We start from the raw sequence: 19645 nt of genomic DNA, 5'->3' as shown, positions 1-19645 counted from the left end.
ACTTCTCTATGTTATGCATGAATTGTTGATGAAGATCGTAACTTCGCTATGTTATGGTTGAATTGTTGATGAAGATTGTAACTTCTCTATGTTATGGTTGAATTGTTGATGAAGATCTTAAATTCTTTATGTTATGGTTGAATGGTTGATGAAGATCGTAACTTCTCTATGTTATGGTTGAATTGTTGATGTAGATCATAACTTCTCTATGTTATGGTTGAATGGTTGATGAAGATCGTAACTTCACTATGTTATGGTTGAATGGTTGATGAAGATTGTAACTTCTCTCTGTTATGGTTGATGAAGATCGTAACTTCTCTATGTTATGGTTGATGAAGATTGTAACTTCTCTATGTTATGGTTGATGAAGATCGTAACTTCTCTATGTTATGGTTGAATGGTTGATGAAGATTGTAACTTCTCTATGTTATGGTTGAATTGTTGATGAAGATCGTAACTTCTTTATTTTATGGTTGAATTGTTGATGAAGATCATTACCTCTCTATGTTATGGTTGAATGGTTGATGAAGATCGTAACTTCTATATTTTATGCATGAATTGTTGATGAAGATCGTAACTTCTCTATGTTATGGTTGATGAAGATCGTAACTTCACTATGTTATGGTTGAATGGTTGATGAAGATTGTAACTTCTCTCTGTTATGGTTGATGAAGATCGTAACTTCTCTATGTTATGGTTGATGAAGATTGTAACTTCTCTATGATATTGTTGAATGGTTGATGAAGATCGTAACTTCTCTATTTTATGCATGAATTGTTGATGAAGATCGTAACTTCTCTATGTTATGGTTGATGAAGATCGTAACTTCACTATGTTATGGTTGAATGGTTGATGAAGATTGTAACTTCTCTCTGTTATGGTTGATGAAGATCGTAACTTCTCTATGTTATGGTTGATGAGGATTGTAACTTCTCTATGTTATGGTTGATGAAGATCGTAACTTCTCTATGTTATGGTTGAATGGTTGATGAAGATTGTAACTTCTCTATGTTATGGTTGAATTGTTGATGAAGATCGTAACTTCTTTATGTTATGGTTGAATTGTTGATGAAGATCATTACTTCTCTATGTTATGGTTGAATGGTTGATGAAGATCGTAACTTCTCTATGTTATGGTTGATGAAGATCGTAACTTCACTATGTTATGGTTGAATGGTTGATGAAGATTGTAACTTCTCTATGTTATGGTTGAATTGTTGATGAAGATCGTAACTTCACTATGTTATGGTTGAATGGTTGATGAAGATTGTAACTTCTCTCTGTTATGGTTGATGAAGATCATAACTTCTCTATGTTATGGTTGATGAAGATTGTAACTTCTCTATGTTATGGTTGATGAAGATCGTAACTTCTCTATGTTATGGTTGAATGGTTGATGAAGATTGTAACTTCTCTATGTTATGGTTGAATTGTTGATGAAGATCGTAACTTCTTTATGTTATGGTTGAATTGTTGGTGAAGATTGTAACTTCTCTATGTTATGGTTGAATTGTTGATGAAGATCGTAACTTATTTATGTTATGGTTGAATTGTTGGTGAAGATTGTAACTTCTGTATGTTATGGTTGAATGGTTGATGAAGATTGTAACTTCTCTCTGTTATGGTTGATGAAGATCGTAAATTCTTTGTTATGGTTGATGAAGATCGTAACTTCTCTATGTTATGGTTGATGAAGATCGTAACTTCTCTATGTTATGGTTGAATTGTTGGTGAAGATCGTAACTTCTGTATGTTATGGTTGAATTGTTGATGAAGATCGTAACTTCTCTATGTTATGGTTGAATTGTTGATGAAGATTGTAACTTCTCTATGTTATGGTTGAATTGTTGATGAAGATTGTAACTTCTCTATGTTATGGTTGATGAAGATTGTAACTTCTCTATGTAATGATTGCGGTATAAAACATTTTAAGGACTGTTTTGACATCGGGTCTGTAGAGCACGGAGAAATGTTTTTGTAGTACGTCTGTTGGTTTGACAGCTCTTTATGATGATTATCTTGTCGTTGTCATGGTAATTAATTACAAACACAATGATAATACAAGGCTATAAATACTGGTAGAAAAGATATGTCGTAACTTTTTCAGTGTTGTTTGGATGCTTTTATCTTTCGGTGCATTATGATCAGATACACGACAGCCAGACTTGTGTCCATTTGTCTTTGGCCGTGAATTCTTCGTACAATGATTGCTTGTCATAAAACCATTGGTGTACAAGTGGCCACATGTTTGGCTGCTATAAAAAAAAAAATCTTTGGTCATCTGAGGGAAAACATTGCTTCCTGTCTCTGTGAGAGTTTGTATTCATGGATCTGTCAGTAATCTACAGAGACATTTCCTATATACCAGAGATAGTATCTGGGATCTTACATCTATGAACAGTACTAGCTGGTTCATACATCTGTAAACACTAACTAGGGTTCATACATCAGTAAACACTAACCAGGGTTCATATATCTGTAAACACTGACCAGGGTTCATATATCTGTAAACACTGACCAGGATTCATACATCTGTAAACACTGACCAGGGTTCATACATCTGTAAACACTAACTAGGGTTCATATATCTGTAAACACTCACCAGGGTTCATATATCTGTAAACACTAACTAGGGTTCATATATCTGTAAACACTAACCAGCGTTCATATACCTTTGAACACTAACCAGGGTTCATGCAACAAGTTACAAACAGAGATATATCATACACAATTCATACACTGCACCTTACAACGTATTAGAAATGTATCGCTCATGAGGAGTTATTATAACTTGCTCTATATTGACTTAATCTCAGATGTATACCTCTGTGTTTGATATGATTTCCCGATGTGGGTGGCTGGGGATGTATAGAAATCATTATACTTATTCATGTCAGTGTATATAAAACCTGATGATTCAGTCTCGTGCAGAATACCAATAAAATCATATATGTGGTCACTTTAGTTCAACACAGAACACAAATATGTTGATCCTGGTCAGTAATGTTATCCTAGCTTGTCATACACTGGTCAATTGAAATAAGAATTGTCTTGTTTATAGTCAATTATAACAATGTTGATGTTGTCATCAACACATGTCATATGACAACGAGTGTGAGATGTTTCTGTGGCATTTCAGTATGATGGCACTGTAAAGTGATGTTTTGGTGACATTTCGTTATGGTGGAACTGTGAAGTGATGTTGGGTAGCCTTTCAGTATAGTGGCACTGTATTGTGATGTTTGAATGACATTTCAGTATAGTGGCACTGTAAAGTTAGGTTTGAATGACATTTCAGTATGGTGGCACTGCGAAGTTCTTAAGTGAAACATATATACATGTATGACTCACTTATTTGTACCAGATGAACTAGTTCAGGTAGATATTAACTCATGCTGGAAGCAGATGTCCTCATAATTCTCATTTAAGTACGACTCTTCTGGCCAAAAGGTATCATTAAGTGCATGTTTTCATTCAATAGGTAATTTGATCTTCACATAATTTCTGCAACAGACATATAGTAGACAAACCTATATTCAGACAGCTGTACATCATAGGAAACCAGCCAATAGTGTAACATTCTGTTTTAATTAGTAATTAATTGTAAGACTATAATACTAACCAGTTTTTAAATTAATCTATTCTGTATTTGTCTGTACTTTTAGCAAAACAAGTCTCTAAACATATGACATGAGTAGACAGTAAGCATGTAACAACATATATACATGTGACATCACTCAATATTCATCGAGCGCGTAAACGATCATATTTCACCACTGTTTGATAGACATATGTTACATAGTAGTTTTATAGGTTGATTATAGTTGATTTGTCAAGTAATCACAGCCACACAGATCGCTGTGTAACAGGCTGTCCCGATCAATACCCCAATCAGTGATCTGCTCTGTTTACAGAAACTTCATATAGCTGGAGGTGCTTTGTCTCACCTTGTACTCTGTGTAAGTAACTCAAAACTCGTTTGTGTGTGGCTAGAACCAATTCACAATGTAGCGTGGAATTTCAGGGATCCTGTTGCACCATCATTCATGAAAATTTACCATGATTTTATGATTTGTTTTAGTTTTCTTTAGCCATTCTTAATCCCATATCTTTTTTAAAATCAAGGGCAATAACTCTACATATAATAGAGTACATTTAGACCTGAGTTCACTACAAGACACTCCTTCAACCCAAGAGGTACTAACATGAAAATTTCACAATTTTAGATGACACATTAAATTTTCCATATCCGGAGAAATTGACACACTTTTAACAAAGGGCAATAACTCTGTGTAGCAGAACACAGACTCTGTTTTACTAGACAACATTTCTACCCAAGAGGTACTACCATATAAAATCGGGCAATGCTAAATGGATGGAATATGAGATAAACCCATAAAAACAGACATTGTATTAAAAAAAAGGGCAATAACTCTGTATACTAGGACAAGAGTTTCCTATATTCTTCCATATCAAAATCAAAGAGGTACATTGTACTTCCAATCGGAATCTGGCAATTTCAGGTAACACATGAGTTTGGAGATATAACAAATTGACATATATTTAGATCAACAAATCGAGGATGATTGATAAGTTGCTTCCATTTGACCCTCCCATGCATAATATGGTTGATATCAAGTAAATAGTCACATGTCCAAAAAATAGTCACATGTCAAAAAAATAGTCACATGTCTACAAACACTGAAAGGCAGCTGCCCAATGAAAAACAGAGACTTTATTTAAGTGGGTGACAGTTGACTAATCTGCTTAGCTTATAAAAATAATTAATTCAAGTTAATACATTTCTTTTTAAATATTAATATAATGTTATAAATTATACATAAAATAAATGTTGGGTACTGAATAGTCTTATTAAAATTGAAAATCTCGAAATTCCTGAATGCAATTTGTCATAAAACAATTTCAAATTGAAAACAATATTTTTGACTAATAAATATAAATTTTACATGTAATGGGTGATTGTGCAACTGAGCTCTTTAGAATCTGCTGTGTTTGGAAGTTAATTGATAAAACACAAGTTAATGCATGAGTTTGATTTTAAGATTAACCAATAGAGCATGTTAGAATTGTATCTCATTTCGAGTTCAGGATAAAAGTTTTGGCATGTTGTTTGTAGTAATTGTTTGAGTGTTATAATTAATATTTTAATTGTGTGGTTTTGTAGTGATTTAATAAATGTTGGTAGATCTCATGGTAAATGCACGGATATACTGGATTATATATATAGTGTGTTTGAATGCTAGAGAATCTATACTAAAACTGCATGTTTCAGTAGAAATGGCTAGTTTGTTTGGTTTGAAATAGATGTGTACATTTGAATCGTAGAGAATTTTGTTCATCTGTGTTTTGGTAAGTAGAAATGGATGATTATAACTCATTGTGTTTGTTTTTATTATCAACATTAATGTAACTTTTAATGTAGTGGTAGATTTAGAATGATTTGGGATCTTGTACATTCTATTGTCAAATATTTCATTGTCTTTTATTTTTTGTATCAAACTTTATAAATCACTAACTATCTATAAGCTGATACTATCAGTAGAATGTCTGATATTTCTGTGTAGAATTCTGGACCAGTACTGGTTGTATATCTAAATATCAAAGTATTTTGCTTGATATTAATTTTTTTTCTTAAGAAAGATAATGCTACAAACATCATTTATTCTACAGACATCCTCAAGTTTGAATTTGATAGAAAAATCAAACCCACTGGTTGCTAATGTTAAGTGATTTTCAAGCAATGTTTTACAGGGATTGACATGAATTCTCAAAGTGTGACCCATATATATTAGAGATATATAATGCATATCTGGACTGTGCGACCGCCTTATATTCGAAATGTCCTATAGTCCAAAGGCCCATTAGTCCAATTTAGGCCCAATTGTCTGAAGGTCCGATAGTCCAAAAATAGGTATAATGTTGTAACATGAATGATTGGTTATATACATACATGTATGAATGGTCTCCCATTGGGTATAACATGTGTATCACAAGTATAACAGAATATATATCATTCTGAAGAGTCGCCATGACGCGATGAAAGCGCTAACGGAGAGTTGTTTTTTTATTTTACTTTTATAATTCGTCCTTATAAGGATAAAAACAATTTATTATCTATTATATATATAAAAGGAAATTAGAAGGAAAAAAGTCCTAATGCTGATGTAAAACTATTTAATAATATTACTAAGGCATGCTATTTTTGGGGCCATTGGACTGTTGGGCCTTCAGACTATCAGGCCTTTGGACTGTTGGGCCATTGGACTATCTGGCCTTTGGACTGTTGGGCCATTGGACTATCAGGCCTTTGGACTGTTGGGCCATTGGACTATCAGGCCTTTGGACTGTTGGGCCATTGGACTATCTGGCCTTTGGACTGTTGGGCCATTGGACTATCTGGCCTTTGGACTGTTGGGCCATTGGACTATCAGGCCTTTGGACTGTTGGGCCATTGGACTATCAGGCCTTTGGACTGTTGGGCCATTGGACTATCAGGCCTTTGGACTGTTGGGCCATTGGACTATCAGGCCTTTGGACTGTTGGGCCATTGGACTATCAGGCCTTTGGACTGTTGGGCCATTGGACTATCAGGCCTTTGGACTGTTGGGCCATTGGACTATCAGGCCTTTGGACTGTTGGGCCATTGGACTATCAGGCCTTTGGACTGTTGGGCCATTGGACTATCAGGCCTTTGGACTGTTGGGCCATTGGACTATCAGGCCTTTGGACTGTTGGGCCATTGGACTATCTGGCCTTTGGACTGTTGGGCCATTGGACTATCTGGCCTTTGGACTGTTGGGCCATTGGACTATCAGGCCTTTGGACTGTTGGGCCATTGGACTATCAGGCCTTTGGACTGTTGGGCCATTGGACTATCTGGCCTTTGGACTGTTGGGCCATTGGACTATCTGGCCTTTGGACTGTTGGGCCATTGGACTATCAGGCCTTTGGACTGTTGGGCCTTTGGACTATCTGGCCTTTGGACTGTTGGGCCTTTGGACTATCAGAATTGCAGACTATTGGGCCTTTGGACTAAAAAGCATTCGGAATATAAGAGTGTCATACTTGACTGTGGAAATTTATACAAGTCCTTACATGTGCATCAATCCAAATCACAGTAGCTGAATGCCTGTATCACTATACAAATACATGTATATGAATTTGTGATGATAAAAAACTGTGTGCGACTTTTTGCTAAGTTTGTGACATGCTGGTGGTAATTGATTTTGGCAGTGAAAGTAATGGAGCCTATCAAATTAATGCAGAAATTCATTTCATCCAACATTATTAGCAATTAACAGTGTCAAATTAGGGCCCAGCATTCAAAGATTTTTGATCTAGGTCAGGCATCACATTCTAATCGCTGGCTTCTTCACACATAAATGTTCCAATAATAAGATTGATCATCATGGAAGGATGACCCGTATTGTTTTTCAGGCATGAGATCAAGGTTACTGATTCTGAAAATAGAAGAAGCTTTTCAAGATTTTGAATCTAGGTCATAACTGATGGCCATATTTTCCTGGAATCTCCCCCCTTTCCCCCATGTTAAGATCACTGTAGCCACCAGCTTCTACAATGAGACCCAGCCTCCAGATAACCCTGGGCTTGCTGATTTGTTTTCATTATGACCTAGTGATGGAACTGGGAGGGCATATATTGATCCTTTCCTACATACGTACATGTATGTTGGTATGTTCACCTTATGTTTGTCAGCACTAGAGCGACTTCATTGTTTAATGCATTTTAATTAAACTTCATATATCGGTCAGTTATGAAATTACTTTGACCGGATTCGCATTTCATGGTGGCAAGGTCAAGGATGAGGCTATCATTACTATTTATAGAAAATCTTTGTCAGCGCTCTAGTGACTTCATTATTTAATGGATTTCAATCCAACTTCATCTATTTGTCAAGTACAAGAACACATGTACCTTGAACAAGTTAAGGCCTCAGGGCTTTAAATTATTGCAGGATATTTTGTTGGGTATAAACCTGGCATGCGAGGGGATTTGTATCACATGCGATGCCTTGTTCTTTAAGAACTAGGCATGCTGACAACCATCTTATGTTATTTCTTGTGGGATAAAATGAAAAAACCAGTGAAATCCAGTGAAATGGGGTATTTCTTTAGTAGATATTGTAGATTGTTTTAATCTAGAATTCTTACTATGACTGCAGTCCTGGTATTTCCCTTCACTTTATTGTAAAAAGTAATTAATTACTTGGCTCATGGTAGCATGCTGCCAACTCATAATGGCTGTTTTTTTACATGATGGGTGATGTTTATCATGTTGTAGGTTCTGTAATGAGAGGAGTTCTAGTTAATTACACCAAGTAGACGATACTGAGGTCACAAACAGGCATGCTTAAATAATAGATATTACCAAGGTCACAAACCAAGGTCACAAACAGGCATGCTTAAATAATAGATATTACCAAGGTCACAAACCAAGGTCACAAACAGGCATGCTTAAATAATAGATAGTACCAAGGTCACAAACCAAGGTCACAAACAGGCATGCTTAAATAATAGATATTACCAAGGTCACAAACAGGCATGCTTAAATAATAGATATTACCAAGGTCACAAACCAAGGTCACAAACAGGCATACTTGATATTAGATAGTACTGATGTCACACACAGAAATACTAAATAACACATTACCAATGACACATTACATAGAAATGTTATCTATATAGCTAGCAATAAGCTAAATGTTGACGGATGGCCACCTGGGATTTTTATAGGATAAATATGGCACTCCAAGGAAATGAGCTAAATGAACCATTTCTCATTACAATATGTTATTGGTGATGATATGTTAAAGGTCACTAGTATGTATAGCTGTATAATTGGACACTACATTTATAAGTATATTGAAAGAAAAACAAAACACAACAAGAAATCACCCGGTTTACTATGGGAAATAAAAAGATGTTATAGAATGTAATATTGGTGTAATTGAAAGATAAGGAACCACTCTGTAGTCTGTGGAAATTTCATCCATGTCTACATCTAGTACCCTAGTTAATTTTCTGGTTGATCCAAGGGTACCCCTTGCAAAATGAGTAGCCATTCACGGCCCATTGATATCATGTATGCCCCAATGAGCTGTCCTGGTTGAACGGACTCTTTGTGTATTGAATTTAACTGGGTATCGACCCTCCTCTATGGTTTTTGGTTCCATTCCTCATCCAACTCCAATGTCAATGTCAACTGAGTGACATTGATGGAAGGGTTTCGGCCTAAGTCTTATCCTTCTGCCCAACTTGTCCCATAAATGTTCTATTGGGTAGAGGTCGGATCAACCTAGGTACTTAATTAACTTAAATGGATGCATTTTCACGGGTGACAAATTAGTAATTCTCTATTTTTCAATTACACCTTTATTACATTCTGTAACATCGTTTTATTACCTGTAAACCAGGCAATTTCCAATTGTTTTTCTTTTTCATTTCCATATATTTTCATAAACCTCATGATTGAAATCTTATTTCTGTTTCTGTAGATCTAGATGTAATCTTGTTTTAAGTGCTATTTTGTTGTTTGGGAAGATATGGTGATTTTCTGAATAAAATACAGACATGGTTTAATCAGTAAGAAGTTGTATACAGGAGAAGTGGGATTACATTGTTTCTTGTATACAGTATTGATTGTGTAGATATATATATATATGTGTGTGTGTACAAAGATGTGTAGCAGTCTCGCTATAGCCGAATACATGTACATGACTCACCCTAACCGTCCTCTCTTTGACAGAGACTTGGCACTCTTTTTGCAGGATGGTATAAAGTTGATAATCAATAAGAAAAAAGGTTTTGAGAGGTTTTTATATAGATCTATATTAAGTCTATGCTATTTTTGCCATCAGTTGGATGTTCTATTATATGTGATCTGTAGTTTTATCTTGTGTGAAAAAGTGTGATTGTAGTATGTGATTGATTTGCTGATGAAAAGGCAACCCATATCTGTTTGAGTCCATCAGGGGTCAAACTTTAGTAGTCTTGGTTAAACACAAGTGTTCTGTGGGGGAGTCAAACATTTGTAGTCTTGGTAAAAGGTGAGTGTTCTAGTGTGAGTGTTGGGGGGGGGTCAAACCTTGGTAGTCTTGGTGAAAGGTGAGTGTTCTATGGGGGGGGGGGTCAAACCTTGGTAGTCTTTGTGAAAGGTGAGTGTTCTATGGGGGGGGGGGGGGGGGGGGGGGTCAAACCTTGGTAGTCTTGGTGAAAGGTGAGTGTTCTATGGGGGGGGGGGGGGGGTCAAACCTTGGTAGTCTTGGTGAAAGGTGAGTGTTCTATGGGGGGGGGGGGGGGGTCAAACCTTGGTAGTCTTTGGGAAAGGTGAGTGTTCTAGGGGGGGGGGGGGGGGTCAAACCTTGGCAGTCTTGGTGAAAGGTGAGTGTTCTAGGGGGGGGGGGGGGGGGGGGGGGTCAAACCTTGGTAGTCTTGGTGAAAGGTGAGTGTTCTGGGGGGGGGGGGGGGGGTCAAACCTTGGTAGTCTTGGTGAAAGGTGAGTGTTCTAGGGGGAGTCAAACCTTGATATTCACTCTGACCTACATTTTACCGTTTTACCACCACCAAGGGAATAATTTACCATTCTTGGCTATTAATTTCACAATTGGTGAGTGATGGTAATTTCATCACTTGGTTTGTTAATTATCATTATGGAGATGACATCCAGTTACAGTATACACTTTTGCCCCGTTACAAGAAACACCTTTACCCTAGCTGTTATACAGGATACACCTGAACACACCTTTACCCTGTTACAGGATACAACCTGGACACAGCTTTATTTTAAACCCATATCCTGCTTCTCTTATTCTAGACAGCTGCTCAATATCTCCTAACTACATCAAAATCTTAACAAATTTGTGATTTATGTCATTACTAATGTTTGCTATTCCTTTCCTGTCTTTTCAGATATGATGTCATCTACTCTAGTTGAGACTGTGTCCATCAATTATGAAGATTTTAACGACAGTTTCCTGACGTGTGGGACATGCCTGTGTGTGTACGACCATCTCGAGTGCTCACCTAAACTCCTCCCCTGTTCCCACACAGTGTGTAAAAGCTGTCTACAGCGTATCGTGGAAGCACAACTTACAGACACAGGCTATTTCCGATGTCCAATTTGTCGTGAGCACATTGGAATTCCAAGAGGAGGAGTTACATCATTTCCACCAAGTTTCATTGTCAACCAGCTTCTGGACCTTATGTCCCAACAAAGGCGTGACGTTATACCAAAATGTTCCTCACATCCCCAGCAAGAATTGCTGTTTTGTGAAACCTGCGATTCTGTGTTTTGTACACAGTGTGCAGGCGGGGAACACAATGGACGAGGAGCAAGCGAACATACTGTGATACCTTTCTCAATTGCAATTAAAAGAATGTCAGAGATTTTGCTGTATAAGGCTCATTTATGTATCAAAAACTTGAACCATGCTTATGATAATGTCTCTTCAGAAGTACAAAATCTCGAGTCTTCTGTAGAAAAAACTGTAGAACTTATCAACCGTTCCTTCCAAGATCTCATTGCTTCTGTTGATAAAAGGCGACATGAATGTTTACAAAAAGTTCGCAAAGTTCGTGAGGATAAACGTAAAATTCTCCGAGAACAACTAGATTTGATCCAAACTGAAAAAGAGAAAGTTCAAGCTGAATGTGATGGGCTTCAATACCAGGTAGAGGTTAGGAACATTACCAAAAAAATTGGTGACTTAAATGAAAAGTTAGACACAACCACATCACTGTCTGAACCAAGAGAAAATTCTTTTATCAAGTACGAGTGCAAACACAACAATGCTCATAAAGACATCACAAAGGCTCTGACGGAGTTCGGCAGAATTAAAGTTAGTACCACATTTCCATCTCTCTGCACAGGAAAAGTCGGTGAAGCAATCACGCACTTGAAATCTTCAGTTAAGGTTACCACTGTTGATTACCATGGCAACCCACGAACCAGTGGTGCTGATCCAGTGACATCGGAAGTTCGAACAGATCGGGGTGAACTTGTCGAGTCAAAGATCCGAGATCATGAGAATGGAACCTATGAAGTGCAATATGTGCCACCAAAAGCCGGCAAGATCAAGGTTTTTGTCAGCATCTTCAATCGTCCAATCAGAGGAAGCCCTTTTGTGATAGATGTCTCTGAACATAAAGATCCTGTGTGGAAATTTGGATCACGAGGTTCAGGTGATGAAAAATTTGTGCAGCCAGTCCGAGTTGTGACGGAAAAGGCTGGAAACATTTATGTTCTTGACACGGGTAACAGTCGCATCAAGGTAATTGGTCCCAAGGGCGACTTTGTAGGCCATATAGGTCCCCTTGGGTTGGAAAATCAGAGTGGAACAGGGCTGTCTCTAACACCAGACGGAAACCTCGCTCTGGTCAACTGGCGGACAAAGTACATCACCGTGGTAACAAAAGATGGAGAACTAGTCAAGAAGTTTACAAACCCAGATTTTGTTGAGCCAATAGACATTGCCGTTAACAGCAAAGGCGAGTTTATAGTGGCAGACAATGGTGCCAACAAGGTCTTTATATTTGATGGCAACGGAAAACTCAACACTACCTTCGGAGGCAAGGGAGACAAAGAAGGACAGTTCAAACTTATGTATGCTGTTGCTGTAGGCAAATGTGATGAAATTCTAGTCGCTGACCATAGAGTACAGGTGTTCAGTAAGGATGGAAAGTTCTCTAGGGTCATTCCTGATCAAAGCAAAGGCCAATTTGGTGGACTCAATGTAGATGCAGGGGGCTTCATCCTCGCTACGAAAACAGAAAAGGGGAAAAGTTTTGTTCAGGTTCTCAACTCCAGCGGGAAGCTTCAGTTTTGTATCGATAGTTTCCATGACAAGCTTCGACGTCCGAGCGGCCTAGCAACAACCTCAGACCATCATGTCTATGTTGTTGACCTTGGCAACGACTGTCTGAAGAAGTACAGGTACAAATAATACAGGTGAGTGCTTTTTCAGTCTCATCAAAATTAATTACCATATATATCCCCAAATAAGCCCCTGTCCAATAATTAGCCCCCTTCCTCATTTTTGCAGGGTCAATTAAAACTAGAATAAACGCGGTTGGAAAATAAACCAACCCCAAACTTTAAATTTTACAATAAGGGAGGAAGCTTATTTGAGTTGATATTGTCCAATGATATAAAATGCCAAAAATTGATTTAAAAATTGGTAAAATTCTTATTTTAAAACATACACCAACCCTGATACAGACCAGCTGAATAATAAGTGGTGATTTATGGGGCATAATTAAAAAAAAAAAAAGATATAAACATGGGATCTTTAGTAGTGTATTGGAGACAATATGATTGTGGTGAGTACGATTTCAGGCCCGCATAGAATTAGACGGAAATAGTGATTTCTTGGGAAACGAAATAGGCTTTCCATTTTGAGGCAAAAATGTAAAGTTATTTTTCCAATCCTGATTTTGTATCAAAACTTTATTGAAAATATTTCCATTAAGGGCACTCTGTGAGGATTCAAAATATACATCTTATTAGATCATATACAGTGTACCTCAATAAAGACTGCAATTTTTTTTAATGTGTTATTTTTAAATCCTTTTTCTTTCTTTTTCCAGGTTGCAATAATAGTGAACCTAGTCATACAGCCAAGTGGTGGTACCCCTCCTTACTAGAATGGACTGTTCTGTCTGATGTTACCATGGCAATTTTCATATGCAGTGTGAAAGTGATTCAAGGATCTGAAGCAAAGTCATTGGAACAATAGTAATAATGAATCAAAGTTTCCTTGGCAACTGAGCAGAGATTTGCAGCTGTGGTTCCTTGATAAATTCCATGTGGCTCTAGGTAACCATTTAACCCTCAGTGAAACTGTTATGGTTACCAGGAGGTCTAGAATATGGTGTAATTTTACCATTGGCAACCAGATTGAACATTGTATGTACAACAGTGAACCATATCATAACTGGTTACCTGTGACAACCTTCACCATGGTAACCAGAGTGTGATCTTGGTTACCATTGGTAACCATGCTGTATTCATGGTTCCAAGCACATTGAGACCTAAAGGATGTTGAAATCCATCATTCCAGAATCCAGCATTCATCTTACCTGCATGAACACCAAACTTGCATACACAACTTTAGATATAGTGAACATCTTCCTGTCAATATAACTGTCCAGGTGAACATCACTTTTATTAGAAATGATCTAGTTTCAAATAATCACTAGACAGGCAGAATCATATTTTATTAAGAAAAAAAACACTTTTCAAATGGCTGAGAGAATTAAGTAACACTCTTTTTTAATAAGTGATGTCTTTTTTTCATATTCAGTTCAATTTCAGTTGGAATTTTTTTTTATTTTTCTTGCAAATTTACACGAAGTTTATTATACAAATACTGTATATAATTTACATGCATTACTTTGAGCCCATTCCATAGAAAACATCAGGAATATTAAATATCCATATACTGTCATTTTAAGATCACTTAACCAGCATATCTACAGGTATGTGAAGCAATTACCCTGTTTTACACCTCATAATGTCACCTTTATTTTCTTTTATTACAAATTCTTGCTACATTTATCAGGAAAATTGATATGTATGTTATAAAAACCCAAACTACAGATGTGTAACGTAAAAATCTGTTCTCTATAATTCACATTTAGTCCCTAATTGATTGCAGTACAATTTGCTAATTTTCTGTCAGCTTCAATGCTGAAACGTTGCTTTAGCTCAGCTTCTCAGAAAGTGTGTGTAGCAATATAATTGTCTAGTTACAAGGTAAACATTTTGAGTAATTCAAGATTTAAGCTTTAAGTTAAAAATAGGAAAAATCAGTGCGTTTTGAGAATTGCCAATAACTTCTTGGACTATTTTTAGTTTTTCTTTCAAATAATACAAACAGAAGTAGCCAATGATCATGATGTTTGGTATACAATAGGAAATTTTAGGGAATTTTCAGTATTGGCAATAATTTCTTGGACAATATTTTGATTGACTCTCAATATAATATATACCACAAGACCTAAAAATGTTTCATAAAGAAAACCCTGAACATTTCTGGGAATTTTGAGAATTGGCAATAACACACCAAGGGAACCAAAGATGGTAGTGTACTATTGAGAAATAAGTTGATGTGATTTGGTGTGACTTTACACAGTGCTATATCTGTGTTAGAATACAGTACATTGTCATAGAACTCAGTAAACAGACCAACCATTGCACAATCAACTATTCCTGGGTAGACTCCATATCCACCTTCAAAGTCCAAGGGTGTCGTTCTCGCCTAGCAATACCTTGAGAGAGCCTACGTGAACGTGACCCCCGGAGTTGGAGGAAGCTGTTGTGTATTGTTACATGTTTACTCTCATTGTAAGGTTGTGCCATAAAAGATTAACTAAAGTAAACAATTATACATACATTTGTATATGTATACATATTTGTTGTGTTCATAAATGAGCCTGAAGTCAAAACACCCATTTCATATGCAAGATTTGAACTGCTGGTGCCCATGTTGATCATCATGATGTTATTTATAAGTATTCATCATTACTTTTTCTGTTTGTAATCTTTTTTCATCAGCTACTATTTGTTTTTGAACCAATAAGCAGAAAACTTAAAATTCATACATGTTTCAAATAGTCTCAAATGCAAAATTCGTTTTAAAATTTTTTCTTCCATACATTTGCAAAACACTTTTAGGAAGTGGACCTATTTTAAAATGATAGCTGTACATGTGATGTCGTATTCTTAAGACATTGGATGAATTTTGTAAGAAATTAATTTGTAAACTGATGTTAAAGTTTATAATACCTACATGAAAATTCATGCTTGATGATATTTCTGGTAAACAATTTTTGAAACATTGTGGAACAGTTGATGTTGAATTAGTCTGCTTGAATTACCTGTGGTATTTGTTTTCATGTCATCTCTCATTTAGCATCAACATTGAATTAAAACATTGAACAAACAGTGATACTTACCAGATGTTGACAATTAAAGTACAGTAGAGCATAGCGTATCAATATTATTAAGAGTACTCGTACACACTACAATCTACTACATCAATATTAATGAATATCAATTATCTTTGTTGACATAAATCATATTTCAGCCATTCAAGGGATATTTTTTTTCTTCCAAATTATAGCTCGATCATTTCAGATAATTGTAAGTACCAGATAAAGACTAACAGGGTTGACACCTCCTAGAGATGCTAAAGTGGGAGATCTCCCACCAAGGGATTGTATGAAGTGGGAGATCTCCCACCAAGGGATTGTTCAAAGTGGGAGATCTCCCACCAAGGATTTGTTCAAAGTGGGAGATCTCCCACCAATGGATTGTTCAAAGTGGGAGATCTCCCACCAAGGGATTGTTCAAAGTGGGAGATCTCCCACCAAGGGATTGTTTAAAGTGGGAGATCTCCAACCAAGGGATTGTTCAAAGTGGGAGATCTCCAACCAAGGGATTGTTCAAAGTGGGAGATTCAGCGCGACAACATTTTAAGGACAGAAAATTGTTTTGTGCTATATTTTAGCTAATAAGTCCATAGAAGGAGAAATCTTAATACTGTCAGTGTCTACATTTCAGAAGTGAATGTTATATATGATATATAATAAATGTAAGATTTTCCTGTTGTGTACATTTTGATAAACCTTTGTTAAGTGGAATCCTGATTATAGTCAAAATTTTAAGAATAAGAAACTCTATCAGTATCCTGAAATAAGTACTTACAACAAAATAACTATTTCATTTGATGGTTTAATTAAATTTCTGTTTTTGAAAATATGAAGTAAAAAGGATGAATGGAAATTAAGAAACAAATTTTAATTTTCTTGATAATTTTTTAATTAAAGGTATTCCTTTTCCCAGGGTATATTCTGTCCTCAAAAAAATACTGTAGTAGAAAATAACGAAACTTTAAAATAGAAATTTCTAGGTAATTACAACTGTATATAACTTATTATTTTTGGAATCCTGTTGGCTTTGGATTAACAGCTCACTGTTTGCCTTTCAATGTTATTTCCTTGAAGCACATTTTTAGAATTCACCAAAATCATTTTTAAGTGCAAAATTATTAAAACAGGTATGTTTAATTTAAATTGCACTTAATTTTCCATCAGTGAAATTGATTATGTTCCCAACATATCAAAGTTTATGATGTTTGTGTGGTTCAGGATTGAATTAGATTCAGGTGTGTGACAGTGAGTTATGTATCAGCTTCTTAAGGAGACATGATGCTGAAATTTAGTAAAAATTCCACAGGCCTGGTACATTTGTATATGTAATAACTATGGAATGTATTTGTCGAAATTTTCTAAACAGTAATGCTACCAGAGATCAAATACTTAGTTATGACATGTTTGACAACCAAATTTGCAAAATTTTCATAGAAAAAGTTAATGTTACATTGTACTTGAAAAAAGCCAGCAAAATTGGGCATCTTTGTTAGATTGAACTGAGTATCATTAACGAGTCATTATGAGTTCACTATGGGGCTAGTATAGAACAAATGCCAAAGACAATCAATACTGTGGTCATCTATTAAAGCCATCAACAAACATTTTTGTATTGTTCATTCCAGGATCTAGCTATTAGGTACAATCGTAATGTCTCAAAGGCTGCCGTTCGTATTGATTTTGCTAAGAATTTTTGATAACCAAATTTTGATTTTGAGTTTGAAAATATAAATGTGTATGTTAAGATCATAGAATATCAGAATTAGCTGCATTAGAGTTACTTGAAACCAAAATATGTATCACTTGAAATCTGAATACTAATATACATAAATACTTTGGTGCCTATCATGGTTTTTTAATGCTTTTCATTTTAATTGGAAAGATCGAAAGGGGAAAAAATGAATTGCTAAAGGTGAAATCACTGTGTTCCTGTATGTTATGCTGAAGTGCTAAACCATGATATTAAAATGTTTACATTTGCATCAACAAGTAAGATAATGTAGGTATGTTTACTGTAGACAATTCAGCACCGTCTTAAATATCCTCAAATAAGTAGGGGCTGCGGTGGCCGAGTGGTTAAGGTGTCTCAACACTTTATCTCTAGCCCTCCACCTCTGGGTTGCAAGTTCGAAACCTACGTGGGGCAGTCACCAGGTACTGACCGTAAGCCGGTGGTTTTTTTTCTGGGTACTCCGGCTTTCCTCCACCTCCAAAACCTGCCACGTCCTTAAATGACCCTGGCTGTTAATAGGACGTTAAACAAAACAAACCAAACCTCAAATAAGTCCCCTCCCTTATTGTAAAGGTTTAGTAACGTAGCTTGGAGAGAGCTTGCTTGTGAACCACTTTCAGCTCACTGTTTTAAAATTGATGATTCTGCAAAAATAAAGGATTGTCGCTTATGTGTGGGCAGGGTTTATTTGCAGATACATTACGGTACATGAACAGTAGGGTCCAAGGGTTTCCCTTCCCAGTGTGTGATTTGAAGTAACACTTGTGCAGTATATGGCTACTGGTGAAGATTAACAAAGGTATTGGTGTCATTACTTTAGAATTGCAGTTAAAATTTATTTGCTGTTCATGGTTCTCATTTTCCTTTCAATATTTTGTTTTCTCTGTGAAAGTGTGGAAAAAAATTGTGTGGGGAAAACAAAGAAAGACGTTGTTCTTATCTGCATTAGGAAAGCTTATGAGAAGTAATTCTGTGAAGAAGTATACTGAGTGAGTGCTAAACTTATCTGCTTGTTATTGCCAAGCAAGTTATTGAGAAATATTCATTTTTTACTGGAACGTTTTTAGCAAGCATGCAAATGTGTGAATTTCATTAGTCATACAGGTGCAGAATATATCAAATTTTTAATTGATAAGAATACTGGTAGACTTTCGAAACAGGGTTTTGACTGAGTGAACTAGCTTAGCAAATCTTCTAGTTCAATAAATGCAGGAGAGAAAAAAAGATAGCATATTGGTCTTGCTTTGGACAAAGTGTGGTTCAAGGGGAGTTACTCTTACTAAAAACACATGAAGTACAGATTTGACAACTAAAAGTTTGAAAGTGGAGTAGTTAACATGAATTTAAAAGTTATATTAGGTACAGTTTACAGTATTGCCTGGCAGGCCAGGAAGACTTGTGTTGGAGAAATGTTTTGGTATACACTTTGTGTAGGTATGTACTTTTTGTGTAAGAGGATTTACAGCATTTTAAACATGTATTCATGTATAGTATTGTCATTTCCGTCATTTGATGCATTACATACACTAGTAATTTATGATTTCATTGAAATTTGAATTAAAAAAATCTTAGTTTGAAAAAGCCTTGTTATTATTTATTGGTGATATGACTTATGATGATTGACAGGATGTTGATGGACATTTAAGTCTAGAGACTAGCCAGATTGAGAATGTTGGTGGACATTTAAATCCAGAGATTAGCCAGAATGTTGGTGGACATTTAAATCCAGAGATTATCCAGAATGTTGGTGGACATTTAAATCCAGAGATTATCCAGAATGTTGGTGGACATTTAAATCCAGAGATTAGCCAGAATGTTGGTGGACATTTAAATCCAGAGATTAGCCAGAATGTTGATGGACATTTAAATCCAGAGATTAGCCAGAATGTTGATGGACATTTAAATCCAGAGATTAGCCAGAATGTTGGTGGACATTTAAGTA

General features: G+C 36.1%; 1 protein-coding gene across 8 annotated transcripts in view; it reads left to right on the top strand.

Moving 5' to 3' along the window:
• LOC117344869 (tripartite motif-containing protein 2-like) overlaps window positions 1-19284 on the top strand; it is a 109258-nt gene extending 89974 nt beyond the window's left edge. For 7 of the 8 annotated variants that reach the window (XM_033907721.1, XM_033907725.1, XM_033907723.1 and 4 more), the window contains 3 exons: window positions 3915-3959; window positions 10950-12987; window positions 13626-19284. In XM_033907721.1, coding sequence (XP_033763612.1) covers window positions 10952-12982 — 2031 coding nt within the window. In that variant the 5' untranslated portion in view covers window positions 3915-3959; window positions 10950-10951 and the 3' untranslated portion in view covers window positions 12983-12987; window positions 13626-19284. The remainder of the gene's footprint in view (window positions 1-3914; window positions 3960-10949; window positions 12988-13625) is intronic. The other variant, XM_033907722.1, reaches the window with a different exon arrangement.
• The last annotated feature ends 361 nt before the right edge of the window (window positions 19285-19645 follow it).

The sequence above is a fragment of the Pecten maximus genome, chromosome 16 (assembly GCF_902652985.1).
Source record: "Pecten maximus chromosome 16, xPecMax1.1, whole genome shotgun sequence".
Classification (NCBI taxonomy): domain Eukaryota; kingdom Metazoa; phylum Mollusca; class Bivalvia; order Pectinida; family Pectinidae; genus Pecten; species Pecten maximus.
Note: the sequence above shows the minus strand (reverse complement) of the source record. Positions and strands in the feature narration are given on the sequence as shown.